This window comes from Ailuropoda melanoleuca, chromosome 6, assembly GCF_002007445.2.
Source record: "Ailuropoda melanoleuca isolate Jingjing chromosome 6, ASM200744v2, whole genome shotgun sequence".
NCBI classification, from domain to species: Eukaryota; Metazoa; Chordata; class Mammalia; order Carnivora; family Ursidae; genus Ailuropoda; species Ailuropoda melanoleuca.
The window spans coordinates 66,968,201-66,983,544 of NC_048223.1; the positions used below are offsets into that span (position 1 = coordinate 66,968,201).

A 15,344-nucleotide genomic window follows, 5' to 3' on the forward strand; every position below is an offset into this window, starting at 1 on the left:
GCTTGATTTTTTTTTTTTTTGTAAACACACACCATTGTGATCTGTAATTTTAAAAGCCATTTACAGGATTGGACCAGAGGTTTGATTTATTAGATGTTATTATGTTCATGGGGGGTGGTTGTGGTGGTGCTGTAAAAAGACAGGGAAGATACCTCTGTGATCCAGTTTTGAAATTTAGCATTCATCTGATTACAAGACTGCAGATATTCAGAAATATTCAGACCTAGATCCTTGCAATTGTTAACATCTGAAAAACCTTATCGGGAGTTTACGAGAAGAGAGATTACGCAGCATGCAGCCTAGTTCAGCGCCTACCTTGAAGAGACATAGAAACAGGGTTTCTAATTAGATGAAGTCCCTCACAGACACTTAAAGACTTACAGCACCAAAACCAGCAGAAGTTGCTTAGATGCTCTAAAAAGCTGTGTATTTTTTAAGAGAGAGATTTAATATACAATCCAGGGATACCCTCAGGCATTCTGTTGAGGTTTCCTGCATAAATGCTGCTGCATTGGTCATACAGGAAACTGACTCAGAGTCGATCTCAAATATGATCTTGTCAAAATACTGCAACTCAAGTTTTTAAAAATAGGATGTCTTGAACTGGATGTATATATTTACACTAACAGGACAGAGACTGAAGCCTCAGGCATCTCTCCTGTATTAAAAAACAAAAAAAAAACAATGTAAAATGCCCTTCAGTCAAGTCCATTCATATGTAAAAAAATGAACAAAATGGGTTATTCTAATCAAATGTCTGCAGTATGCATCATAAAGTTAAAAAGAAAGAGAAAGCGCGAGAGAGCTGTAATTTCTCTTTGTAACCCATGTTTATAAAATAGAAAGATCAGATGAAATTTCAAGGAAGATAATTAAAGAGTGATGTGCAAGTCATAATTTGGCTAATGCAAAGATGGGAGACTGTGAATTGTTACATTGTCCTCCTTCATTGTGCAGAGTTGTGATATTACTTTAAATTATTAAAATAGTTTTCATCTTTAAGAATACCAGCTCTTTGGCATGGGCTTTTATTACTTATTGTAATTGGAGGATCTGCCATTTTCTTTCGTTTATCTCTCTGTGTATAGAAACGAGATAGATCTTGCCTTTTATTACTTCCCCATGTTCTGAATCAAAAATGTGGTTTAGATAATGTTAAGTGCCCTAATTCTTACTGCAGCGGACGCAGACGTTATGAGAAGGCATAAAAATACACACAGAGGGTCTTTCCACCTCAAGTCACTGAATATGAGGCATTTGTGCTCTGCTGGGTGTATTAACTTCAGCCATGTGAATATAATTTTCATTAAAGTAATCCTGTTTCAACTAGATGCTGTGACTAGAGGTGAAACGTTGCGAAAGCGTTAAAAATAGCTTACTAGTAATTTCAACATCCTGTAATTTTATCACAGATCAAGTTTCAACTGTCATACTATACAGACCTTATTCCCCATATAGTACATGTTTACTTTTTTAGCATGCCAGACCCACTTTAGAAAGATTGGTGCCAATATAATAAAATCTGGGGGGGGGGGCGGGAGGGGCTGGAAGGAGNNAAAAAAAAAAAAAAAAAAAAAAAAAAAAAAAAGTGGGAGGAGAACAGGGAAGGGGGTGGGGAGCGTGGGGGAAACGAGTACACCATTTTACATCAACACTGCGAAAATGCAATCTAGCCTGGCGGAGGACGGGCAGCTGGGTCGGCGAGCGAGGGCTTTGCAGTCTCTGCCTGTTCCTTGTTCTGTCGCTCTTAAGTTTCTCTGTGTTTGCATAATAGCCGTGCATGCAAACCTCGCAATGCTCCAGGGCTCCAGAACAATAAATATACACATTTAAAACCTTTATTGTCTTACGGTTCATGCCCCCGGTTTTCAACAGCTTAATTTCTGGTTGTATTTAACTAGTTTGCAAATGGATTTTTTTCAGTTTCAAACTATTATTGAGGAAGCTCCCCTCCCTTTTTTGGCGGGGGAGGGGATGGGGGTGGGGTAGGAGTCGGTATATTATTCCTGTAGCGCTGGGTTATATAAACACATTATCATTTGAGAGCGCCCTTGGCGTCCATCAGCATTGTAAACACGTACTAGTGTATATACTTCAAAATTAAAGAATGCACACGCAGAACCGGGAGCCTGAATTCATATTCCGAGCAGACTCGCTGCTCGCATTTATTGATTTATCATGCATCGTTTATTGTTCCAGTCCCTAAATGCAGTCGCTGTCCGTTCAATATTGTTTGCAAAATCCCGAGATGTGTGTGCACTGCTCACTTGTCTTTCTGGGTTTTTTTTTTCCGAGTATTTTTTTGCGAAGCGAACAAATGCATTAATATTTATATGTTTATATAATCGATAACCCACTTTTCCCTTCCATGTAAATAGGCATCAAAAGATAATTTAACAGATTAGTTCTCGAAAACATGGCAGTGAGGAAGCGTAATTTAACTATCAAACAAATCTACATGTCTAATAACAGCAAATCTGCTAAGGAGCATTAGAAAGAGGAGCAGCGCCCCGGAATCTCTGCAGGAAATGTTCTTTATATTAGACATATACAAGCAGGTCCTGTCAGATGCACAGCAGAGCTCGCTAGCTCTCGTCTCCTCCAAAAATCTCATTAGACGACACCCCTAGACAAGGGAGATTGGGAAGAGGGAGAGCTCGTCTTCACACAGTTTTAGGGTGGATTTTATTTTTACAAACCTTCCTATATGTTTTTTGCCTTGATCCATCCGCTTCCCGCCGAGATCGGACGGAACCTTTCTTCCGATTATGAATTTGATCATCCCACATTTGGAAGGAAACCTACACAGTTTTGACAGGAGCTGAAAATTGAGTCGTCAGAGAAATATTAGGACATATTTTCAATCATTTTGGTGCCGAAGGGGAGGCAAGAGCTCAGTTTTATATTGAGACATTACGCCAGCTGAAGGCAGAGAATGTTTTTCCCTGCCAGGACCTGATGCAATCCATTCAAGCCAACAAGTTTGGAGAGAATGTTGAGTTCAATCAATTCAGAACGTCGAGATGGAGCCCAACTCACTCCAGGTATTTCGCTCTCCTCCGCTCCTCCGATCCCGGCACCCCCCGGCACCCCCCAGCCCCCCAACTCACCCACACCTCTGCACCCACCCACACCCCCCCACAAACTTTTCACCAAACTTTTACCCTCTGCATCCCCCCAAATCATTTTTATTGTTTAAAAAAATCCCTGCACTGATCATACATACATAATGTAATTTTACCGCCTCAGATGGAGAAGTAGGGAGAGGTGGCGGTGGGGGTGCCCGGAGTTTTTTTTTTTTTTTTTTTAAGGGAGGCAGAAAATTTGTGGGCTCTATTATTTTTCCACCCAGCTTTATATCTGTTGGCTCTTCTGTATTAAGAGTGTGGATGTCTGTGTGTAAATGTGTCTGGGAATAGATGTTTGTGCTCTGATGGCTACGTTATTTATTTGGTGCTTTTTTTCCCCTGCAGTGGGTCGGCTCACCGTGTGGCTTGCACGGACCTTACATTTTCTACAAGGCTTTTCAATTCCACCTCGAAGGCAAACCAAGAATTTTGTCCCTTGGCGACTTTTTCTTTGTAAGATGTACGCCAAAGGATCCGATTTGCATAGCGGAGCTCCAGCTGTTGTGGGAAGAGAGGACCAGCCGGCAACTTTTATCCAGCTCTAAACTTTATTTCCTCCCAGAAGACACTCCCCAGGGCAGAAATAGCGACCATGGCGAGGTGGTAAACTTATATCTCCCTCTCTTCTTTCTTTATTATCCCCCCCCCCCTTAGTAATGCTTATTACAGGGCAAGCTTGAAAATACTGTATTCACTTATGCAGGCGAGCAGGATCGACTCCTTTTTTAAAGGGGTAGCGCCACTAGCTGGGGCTCGAGTATTTTGCCATTGTCAGAGTTTGGCTGTCAGCTTTACAAAGAGGTTCCAACTGCTGATTTTAGTCAAGATCAAATAACTTGTTCGAGAAGGGTTTTGTTCAAGGATGTGTGTGTATGTGTGTGTGAGAGAGCGAGAGAGCGAGGGAGAGAGAGATCGTTCTCTCTCTTGCTACAGCCGCTTGAACATCACATGCTTTTTATATTTTTTTGCCTTTTGAAAATTTTACCTTCGCGTCTGGCTCGGTCGGGGCTGGGTGGATTTCTTTCGGTGGGTTTCGATATTGTTCACTTTTTTTTAAGTAAGTATTTGATATGTTTAAGAGGGCGGAAATTACGAAATGGAGGCAGAGTGAGATCAAAAGCTATTGAGTTGGCAAAGACGTGTTGAATAAAGTGATAAATGACAGGTACTGGAATAATACATTCAAATAACTTGCAGATCTGCCCGGGCGGATTTCAAAGCGGTCGTGTAACCGGCACAAACACGTTAAGCATTAACAACTATCTCTCGCCCCCACCCCCTCCCCCTCGGACAAGCCATTTGATGTTCTAGTTTTCAATTACTCCACGCAAAGTGGACGTCTTCCAGCGCGATCTTTGGGGATGTGTGGGACCGGGACGGGGGAGGGAAGGCAGAGGGGTGTGTGCTAGCCCACTGGCCCTGCGGGTCCGGCGGCCTCCGAGCGCAGACGGCGCTCCCGGGGAGGGTGGGGAGGGACCAAGCTTCTCCGGCACGTTTCTGGGCGGCCGCGGGGACGCTAGCCGCGCTCCCGGGAGGACGCCCGAGGTGAGCTGCTGTCACCGGGCGCCGGGGCGGCCGCCTCCCTTCGGCTCTGTCATTTCATGTGTGACCGCAGTTCTGCGGGCTCCCCTCGTCAGCTGACCGACCTCAGCGCCGTGATACCCATCGGGGGAACTATTTAGGGGAGGCTGTGCCCTCGGTGCAGTGGGGAGGGAGGGTGCGCGGCCGCCTGGCAAGGCTTTGTGTTGCCCGAGCGAGAGCAGGGTGATCAAACTGAGACTTTTGAGGGCAGCTAGCTCTGTGCCAGACTCTCGAGCTTTCGAGGTAGATGTAAGGATCTTTTTGTTAAATGAATGGTTCCCGGTTTAACTCATCCCGGAGCGTGGAGCTAGCTGCCTGCCAGTCCTTGCAGAATTCCTTGGTTTGATGGACTTGATTTTACTTTTGGCAACGCCGGTTCGCTCCCTCTCCCAGGATCGAATTACCCATCAGTGGTCTATGCCGGTTAATTACTGGAGTTCGTCAAAACCTTCGCCCTCAGATCTGCCTCTTCGGAAATAAGCCCCGCCCTCCTCCCCGAACGTCCCCCCCGCCTTCGCCGTCCCCCGCCAGCTTTGGGTTTTAAACGTTCCTACTTCCCGACGTCTGCCTGCAATTTTACAAAGGTGTTGTTTGGAAATACTGTGAAAAATCCTGCAACCCACCAACAGGTTGAGCTCTTTCCCCCTCCCAAGGTCTAGCTGGGCCCCCCTCCCCCGACCCAACTTTCCTGCGCAGCTGTCTTCCTCCCCTCCCCCTCCTGATTTCTTATTATTTGCTTTTCAAATTTATTACTTCAACATGGCCTGTGATCTGGAAAAGGGAAGGATTAAATATCCAGAAAAGAGCTGGTGCCTAATAGACTTCTGACTAAACCCAGAAGGAAATTATTCAGTATTTTATGAGATATTTTGTGGTCACTCTCCCTCTCTCTCTCTTTTTTTAATTGAAATTGAAATATTTTTAAAGACCCCGAGTTGACCCCACTTGGTCCAGTTTTAATTTCTGTTGGTGTAATTAAAAAGCGAATTCTGATTTAAGAATAAAAAACAATATTAGCCGAAGGCTGCATCTGTTAGAACTGCTGATAATGAAAAGCTACACAGTATTTTTAAATAACACGATTTTTAAAAAATTGTTCATTAAGGGGAAATGAAAGCGAACCGTTGTAATGATCTGTACATTTCATCACTGCTATATGAGCCATACCTAAGAAAATTAATCTTGCCATTTAAAAGTAAACTCTAGGGGGTTTGGGGAGGGAGATGGCTCTATTTATAATCCTCAGCTGCATATACATCGTCTAATATTATGCATGATTTGTTTTTTAATGCTAACATGGCTGGTAATTAGCTGTATGATTATACTTGTATATTTCATTAGGACTTTGGCTGATGTCATTGTGAATTATTCAGCCATATTAAAACAATTTTCAATTGAGATAATGACACGCCTCAAAATTATGCAAATGCAGGCTGCATTGTGCAAAATAATTATGACAAATGTAAAACAGGTAGAAAGTTTCCCAATGCAGATCGGTTTTCCACCCTGGTGATGTCATTTCCCCCCTGGCCTAAGTTAGTCATTCATTAGCTGAATAGCAGCAGCAGTCTCCTCTGGAGAAGAGCCTACAGAAACCAGCATTTACTGCAGGCACCTAGAGGGGGCAACAGGGTCCTCTCATTAAGAAATTTGCTTTGTTTTCACTTACTCCATTAACTTGTTTATATACAGTGACATGATTTTTGTTATTGATTTGAAATAGTTTTGAATGATGCATTTGCCGTTTGCGAAGTGTAACTGAAAGAGAAAGGTTTCTTGGTGATATGCACTGTTACTTGGAGAAAATGTTCAGCACATTTAATCAGCCAGTACAGTTTATTTTAAGTAACCAAATGGAGGTTAATAATTTCTTGATTGAGCTGACATCAGCATCCATTTCGAAAGGACAGCCAGGACTCAGTATGCTTTTTTGGTTTAAGAAAACCATTCTGTCTATTTATGATTTCTTGAAATGTAAAGACGTCAGTTCTAAAAGCAGGAAAATTATCATTGTGCAAGATTAGAAATAGCGTCCCTGTGTGGTTTGCTATCGTCTGCAGAGGGCCTTTTTGGGGAATATTTTATTGATCCTTGCAATAATTATATGAGGCTGGATAAGGCAGGACTTTATATGTCATTTTACAGATGGAGACAGAGGCTTAGAGAAATTATGTGGCTTGTCAAAGGTCACCAGGCTAGAACCTAGGCCTTCCTAAGCTTTAGGGTTGGTTTTTTTCCCCCCACTGAATCCTAGAGTTTTAATGCATCATATTATATTCTAGAAGCATGCACTAATGTGGGCAGGTCCTTGTTCATTTTAGAATCGTGACTAGTCAATCCGTTTTGCCAAAGGTCACCAGATTTTAGGTAGCAGAACCATTCTTACTCTAGAAAGTTCAGCTGACTCGAGCTAGTGGCATCTAATAAGAACAGTTGCGTTTTAATACCGTTATTAATATCATTAACAATTTATTATTAGTTATAATAACTATGATAATGACTGACTACTGCCTTCACATACTTGCAGTGCTGGCAACTGGTGTTGAGGAAGAGCAGTCCAGAAACAGTCACATCTTCATTCTGCAACTTAGTATTTGTTCGACCTTGAACCGGCATAAACACTCTGAGCCTCAGTTTCTTCAGCAGCAAAATGGGAACAATAATGAGGCAGACTGGGGGTTGTTGTGAATATCAAGGGGCATTATATGGGCAAAAGTACTTCAAAAACTGTACAGTCCTTAAATGAATACAAAAGAGTGATGATTGTGGTAGCCTTTATTCTAGATATTATTAATTTATAAACAGTAAGCAGGATAACTTTTATGCGTGTGTGGAGGTTCCCAGGCCTAATCATGATACTGTCTTCAATTACCATGAAAGTGAATAGCAGAGCCATATACAAGGAGTTAAGTGTCTTTAGTAATTACCCACAATTGCCACGTTCAGCCATTACCTCTTCAGAGGAGGAAAATGGCAAAGTAGGCGGGTAATTGGTTCTGTTACTGGGTAACTTCTGATTACGTTCATTTTCAAATTGCCAAGCGCTTCATCTATTGGCAATATTAGGTGGATGTGCAAGCTTGGATTTCAGCCTGACCGTGGGCTGGATTCTATGAGAAGCTTTACTGGTCACCTGCAACTGTGAGTGTGGATGAGTAAGCCAATGATGCCAGGAAGTCAAGATCAAGCATATCTGGGCATTACAGATTCTAGCATGTAGTCAGGACTTCTTAAAGTGGTTACTTTCTGGTTAAAAATTGTCAACAATTCATATTCCTGAGGCCCTGTTGAAATTAACTCGATTGGAATCTCTGGAATTGGAGTCTAGGATCCTACATTTTAAACATGGCCTCACTTTTCTCGTCTGTAAAATGGAAATATAGTACCTACTCCCTAGGATTGCCTTAAGGAGTAAATGAGTCAATACATGTAAAGTGCTTACAACTGAGACGGGCACATAGTAGATTCTTCAGTAGTGGCTGACTCATTGTTATTATCATTAACATTCATATTGCTGTTCTCATCGAAGTTTGAGATCACTACCACTACCTTCCCTTTTTTTTTTTTTTAAAGATTTTACCTATTTATTTGAGAGAGAGAGAGCACAGCCAGGAGGAGGGGGGCAGAAGGAGAGGGAGAAGCAGGGTCTCCGCTGATCAGAGAGCCTGATGTGGGGCTCCATCACAGTACCCCAGGATCATGACCTGAGCCAAAGGCAGACACTTAAGCGACTGAGCCACCCAGGCGCCCCCACCATTACCTTCCGTAAAGAAGGTCTGTGAGAGGACAGCATCTAGGTTAATTTGCCAGGACAAATACCCAATACAGGTCTCCCCAAATCAGGTTGTCTGTCATCCAGATGATGGGTTTAGCTTTGTCACCAAAATAAAAAGCTCCTGGAAGATGTACATTTCAGTATGGAACTATGCTGTCATCTGGATCGGCAGGATTTGTTTAAAAGATTGCCGCTTGCATCACATCTCAGGTTAGTCAGACATGTGCTGAAATCTGGGAGGTGCTGGACTGGCACGTTCTAGCTGTGCATGGCAGCTCAGTCTCTGGTCGGTATCCATGAGCTGACTTTTTAAAAATTTCCGAGACCTCTTCAAGTGACCTCGCTGGCCTTGGACAATTTCTTTAGCTTTTCTGAGCCTCAGTTTCTCCATCTGTAAAATGGATATAATGATCTCTACTTTGTCAAGAGACTTAGAAACAATACTAGAAAGGGCTTGCCAACTAGCATAAGCACTTACTGTAGGAGAGCTCAGCAAATGAGGGATGCAGTTCCAGCAGTTTTTAGTAGTTTTAGTAATGACCTTCAACTAGGAGAAGGAGTAACTTTGCTCTAACTGGCTGGCTCGTCAGAACTAGGGTGAGAACTAATGAACTCTCTGAAGAAGATTTAGAGGACTGTCATAAGCAGCAGCCAACTAGGGCCTGAGGGCCGGATCTGGACCACTGTCTGTTTTTATAAAGTTTTATTAGAACATAGACTGGTTTGTTTACGTATTGTTTATAACTGCTCTCAGGTTACAGTAGCCAAGTTCAGTAGTTGTGACAGCGACTATAAGACCCGCACAGTGGAAATTGGGAAATTATTTACTGTATGGTCCTTTACAAAAATGTTTGCTGACCCCTGGCCTGTGGAGCTGATCTGAAATAGGGAATGGGATTATGTACTTTTTTTCTCTTTCTTACTTGGGTTGGAGCAAGACCCAGTAATAATAAGAAGTAATTTAACAGTCATATGTCAAAAATATTGGCATAAAAATTTCTCTGTTTCAGCATTGATTCTAATGATGTTGAAATTTGAGAGTCAGTAGAATGTGTACTGAGTTAGGTTTTGTAGGGTCGGATCCTGACTCCAGCAAATGTTGGTGTCATCTATCTTGAGTTCATCGAAAACTGCTTGTTGTGTGCTCACTGTGTACTCGGAGCTCGGCTAGGTACAGAGATGGATGCAAAACAGTTCATGGTGTGACCCTGTTTCTCAAGACGCTTATCAATCTTCACTGAGAGATGAGATCAACACGTTTTTAAAAAATGTAAAAACAACATAAGACGTTATATAACACGTTGGTGACTTGTGCTGACAATAAGTGCCATGTGTGTTCAAAGGAAGGCTCGCGATCTGCATGATTTTGGAGAAAGATTTTTTTCAGCTCCACAGGTGTTGATTGAAGGCCTACTATGTTGCTGGCCAACAGGATACAGAGATGAAGGAAAATGGCCTCAGCCCTTGAAGAGCTCATCATTTACTCCCATGGACAGACATTGGTCACAGAAAAGCTGTCAGACTCTCTCTGTGCTTCTTAGTTAAAGTGGAGATTAACTAAATCACTATTTGTAGCCTTTCCTGATCTTTCTGGAAGCTAGAAAGTATTGTCTTTATCTTTGACGGCTCGATCACTCAGTGCGTATTTATAGACCACTTGCTCTGTGCCAGAGCCTGTTCTAGGCCCTGGGGATACAGCTGTGAACAAGGTAGACAAGAATCCTTACCTTCAGGGCTCTTACTGGGCTGTGGTTGGTTTCGCTCTCCCCTGTACTTTGTACATGCGCCTTCTGTGATGGTTATCTGTGTCCTTCCTTTGCCTGTCACTCAGCCTTTCCCCCAACCCCCTTCCCCACCCTACCGCTGTTCTCGGGAACACAGGTTGTGACTATTCACCTCTGGGTCCCCCCACAGTATTCAGTGCCAGTCACTAAGTATTTATTGAATGAGTGGATGACATCAGCAATCTAAAATGTTCTTTCCCACAGCCTGCTTTCTTTAAGGTCAGTGTGGTTTCTTCTGGTAGGCAGAGGTAGGCAGAGGGCATACAATGGGTCACTCCCCTGTGGGACAGCTGCAGCACACCCCCGTCTCACATGTGTTCTTTCTCATCTAAAATCCATCGTCGTCGTTTTGCACCAAAGACATGAAAAAGTGTACAGGATTGTCTTTCGAGGTACTCAGCGAAGAGATCGGTGCCTGTTTGGGACCGATGATGAGGCCAGCGTCTCCGTGTTTGAGTACTTTTCCCATCTTCGGCCATCAGCCCATAAAAAGTCAGGGCTGTGGGGTGGCAGTCTGACCAAAGACTGGACAGCAGGGAACCGGTCACTCCTCACCTGAGTATGGTCGGCAGCTCCTGCGAGCCAGCGTGCTTTCCAGACTGATGGTCTTAACTGGCCCAATGTTTGATAGTGAGTCAAAATTGTAAGCAATTAAAATCCCCCTTGACATTTAGAGTGTCAGGCACATACTAAGGAAATGTTACTTTTATGAAGTACACGAGTCCATACATGTAAATACTTCGCTATTAATTATTAATAAAGCGTACCATTGTTCGTGGTCGCATTTAGTGATACAGGACTCAAGCTCATTTATCAAAGTCTAGTTTAACCAATATCCAGAATATAATTGCTCAAATCAAATGCATTTGCTTGTCATTTTTTACAGCCAGGGTAGTTGGATATTTGCCATCTTCCACTCAGAATAATATTGTAGCTAGTGATTACCCGTTGGTTTGGCTTTTAAAGAAATTTAAAACAAATTTATCGGTTGTTGGCTTAAAGATTCATTCGCCTCTCAGAAATGTGGTCGCGGATTTCCTGCATTTCTTGAAAACTGCGCTCCCGTGGCCTCTCTCAGGCGCGGATGGCTTTTTCCAGCCACGCTGTGGTCTTTGCCGGCTTGCTGGAGATTAGAACCCGGGCCTCAGCCTTCAGAAAACACGGCTCACATCCTGGACTCTGAACGTCCAGATCAACAACACATTTCAAACATGCAGATGATGATTATTACAGAAAGGGTGCTTTAGAATCATGCTAATGGCATCAATCTCCAGCACACACTTGCATAAATTAATTCCGCTTTTAAAATCAGATGCTCTGTTAGCAGCGTCAAAGATGGATATTTGACATTTATCACACAGACGAGGACGTGTGGTTTAATTACATGAATTTTCTGTAGAATCTCTGTGGCTGTATAAATAGACGCACAGTGGCGCGCGTCGTTGCACGCGTGACCATCAAGTTCACAACCCTGTCTCCATCCCTGTGCCACAGCGAGGAGTACAGCGGGGAGAGGCCATGTGTTCCTAGTCAGTCCAGTGGCCCCAGAAACCTCTTCCCCCCTTACCCTACCTTTCCTTCCTCGTGACTCCGAGCACACCCAGGCCACGAAACACACCCCCTCCTCCCCAGAGCTGAGTTCCAAGCCTGATCAGTGGCACTAAACATTAAACTCTTGTCTTTGAGAATAATAGGCTTTGCTTTCTACACCCTCAAGCATGTTGAGCTACTGTGCAGGCTGGAAAATAAAAATGTTCTAATTGTGTCTTTTAAATAAGCATAGGAGTGAATTAATTAGACCATATTTTGTCTTTAGTTGCTTAGTTACACAATAGTATTCCTGAGCACGAGTAAGATAAATTGGCTCTTTTTGCGCTGCCTGTCCCTTAATCATAATTACTGTATTGCTTAGGAGAGTAAAGCATACATAGATTTTGAATTTTTTATTAATAGTCAAAAACATGCATATGATATATAAAGTATATGCTGTTCAACCTGTTTTATATGCTTTTATGTGGGAAGAAGTTTTATTGTGGTGGTAACATTTGCATTAGTTGCTCAAAGATGTAGTTCTGGGAAATACATAATTGAAATGTTTTTGAATTGCTTTTTCTGGCCTTTTCAATCTTATTCAAAATAATAGTGCCTCCAGTCCTAGAGCAGTCATTCTCATTTGATTTAACATCTTTCTCTGCACCGTTGTGTGCAGGGCCCAGCCTTAACCCTGCAGAGCCTAGACGGGGCTTCATGATTCATAAGCCTCAGACATCGTGCCTTATGTTTTGGCGCTCATGCTGTCGGGGGTTGGGGGCCATGGGGCAGCAGAGCATTAAATGCCTTTTGCCCTTAGCGCACGTCCATGTTCCTCGCAGAAGGCTCCAGGGTTAGAGATCGTAAGACTTTGTTTTAACTGGGGCTGGCCAACGCTGTGTGCTTGCCTTCTGGGGTCTTGCAAGATGGGATGTTGCTACCAGAACTTGGGGTTCTGGCCCCCTACCCCGACCCTCCCGCGAGGAGGCAGCAAGAGCTGGACAGCTTGATATAGTTATTGAACAATGGGTGAGTCTGGCTTGAGACCCAGGATGCATGCTGGGTAAATGTATGTGAAAATTGACCCCATTGTTCTGTTGTATTTGAAAAGCAAGTAAATTATTTACAGATATTTGCTAATTAAAGCACATGTTGTTTTACTAGCACAAAAGAACACAGTATAACTGGAGACAAAGAACTAAGTGCAAATAATTTAAACTTGCTAATTCTGTATTTTTCTGAAGGGAGGAATATGTTTTAAAAATATGTATAAATACATACATGTTAAAGTGTGTGTGTGGATATATGGATGTGCAGGTGTGGGTTTTTGTTTTCTTCTGACCCCTACATGGGAAGGCTTGCAGGCTACAAAGATAGCAGGCCAAGTTATCACCAGTTACCTGTCAGTGGGCCTGCCCCCAGCTCCCCATAATCCATGGAGATGGAAATCATTGTGAGCGATTACTGTTTTCGCTTTCGTCCAAGCTTTGCTTGCCATCCTCTGCTTTGAGCTCAGCTCAGGATACCATTGGAAGAAAAACAAACTATCCAGATATTATACCAGAGAGTAAAAATGTTCTTATTCATTGCCTTGTTCTCTGACTTTCCTCCACGACAGGCTCAGGTTTAGTTGTTTTCCTTCTGTGACTACAGGACTTTGGCGACATTCTGGTTGGAAATCTGCGTTGTGGCATGAGGGCCTCTTGACATGGGACAAAGGGTTCAGATGCAGAGAAGGTCGCTGAGAACATTCTCAGATTCTCAGAGACCTTCTCCTGGCTGTCTTATTGGCAACGCCATCGGGGCAGCTGGTCCCTCAGGCTCTGCCATCTGCACAGACATGTTTGGCTTCAGGCATGACTGGCCGGACATCCCTTGGCTTTGTTGATAAAGGGGATCAAGAAGACTTGCCATGGTTCTCTAAGAAAAAGGCTCATGTCTAATTTGCCAGGGACATTTGAGTAGACTTATAGGACATTCAAGAGAGCGAGTCCAGCCCCCTTTATTTAATGGACGCAGAAAGGCCCAGAAAAATCTTGGGCCTAGCAGCCAGCGCCCTCAGGCACAATGGTCTGCTGCTTTGAGGAAGAAGGGCTGCTCTCTTAAGGTTCCACTCTGAGGAAAGTAGGCTAGTGTTTCCCGTGGGTGTGTTCAGGGTGGGTCATTCCAGCACCCTGTCTTAGACCAGTAGATGGTGCCTCTGTGGGTCATGACTTGTATAAAATCACTAATGAGAGTATGGACTTTAGTGCCAAGATACTTACCCAAGGGTCCGTGATTACGAAGAAACCAGGCTTGGCCCCCTCTGGACCTTACTTTCATTTCCATATTCTTTCCTGAAGGTAGGAGGGCCCACTGATGGTATTATTTATACTGGCTTCAGAAAAGCTGTGAGATGGCACTCTTGGTAGCAAATGGAATTGGCATTTTTGTCAGTCTCTGATATTAATGGATGGTTTCTTTCATTCTGAAATGTTTGTTGCATGCCTACTATGTGTCATTTCTCTCCAGTGGGGACATGAAGCGTCAACACAAGGACTAATGCACAAAGATTTCTGTTCTCATAGAGCTTACTCACCCTCTCATAGTAAAAAGGAAAAAGCAGCTTAATTGATTTATCCAAAATGGCAGAAAACCATCCCCATACATTTTGGTCTTAGAACCACATTCACACTTCCTTCTTCTAAAGTTTTCTCTTCTCTGTATGCACAACCCAGAGAAAATGCCCCAACTTTCTCTTTTCCCAAACCATCTGCCAAAGTTTTACCCACAGTGTTTTCAACGAAGTTACAACATTTTCTGCTCATTGAGTAGCTATTATGTGTCAGACATTGTATATATATTAATATATAAATTAAATGCTCATTTAATTCTCAGAGAAATTCTCTTAGGGTGGTTGTATTGTGACATTTCCATACTTCACACATGAGGCAGCTGAGGCCGAAGGAGGTTAAGTAACTTGCCCAAGGTCACGTGTAGTTAAGACTCAGAGTCAGGATTGAAATCCAGGTTTTCCTCAATTCTGCCAGGACTGGTGACCTTCATCTCTCCCTATCACTTTAAAATATATTGAGGGACTAACAATGGGACTTTGATTATATACTGACCTATTCTCTAATTGAGTCTTTATGAATATTGTTTCTTTAGTCTTTCCTTTATTTGTTCAGCCTATGGCTCTTGAAAGCTTCTATCCTGCTGTCTAGGAATGTGCAGTCCAATTGGCGGTTGACTGATCCAGATGAATCAGTAATAATACTGAGGACTTGAGGAATAAAACGTTTAAAAGGGCTCCTTAAATCCCACACCTCCCCAAGGTAGGCATGTGGTGCCCCCCCCACATTTCACAGGAGAGGAGACTCAGCCCGAGCCCCCCTTGGGCGCCTCCTGTGTGCGGGCCAGCATGGGGCCCTGGAGAGACAAAGGTGGGGAGCCAGGTGGATCCTGAGCCAGGTGGATCCTGCCTTCAGGGAGCTTCCTGTCAGGTGGGGAGTGCATAATTAATCAAACCGTCACGAGTAATGGGTTGTTGTGTGGCACGGTCAATGT

At 43.3% G+C, this 15,344-nt stretch overlaps 1 protein-coding gene across 1 annotated transcript in view; it reads left to right on the forward strand.

Annotated features, from left to right (window-relative positions):
* The first annotated feature begins 2,609 nt into the window (after positions 1–2,609).
* Positions 2,610–15,344, forward strand: part of ARID5B (AT-rich interaction domain 5B) — a 176,702-nt gene continuing 163,967 nt past the window's right edge. Inside the window, exons 1-2 of the mRNA XM_002915102.4 lie at positions 2,610–3,044; positions 3,474–3,728. Coding sequence (XP_002915148.1) covers positions 3,024–3,044; positions 3,474–3,728 — 276 coding nt within the window. The 5' untranslated portion in view covers positions 2,610–3,023. The remainder of the gene's footprint in view (positions 3,045–3,473; positions 3,729–15,344) is intronic.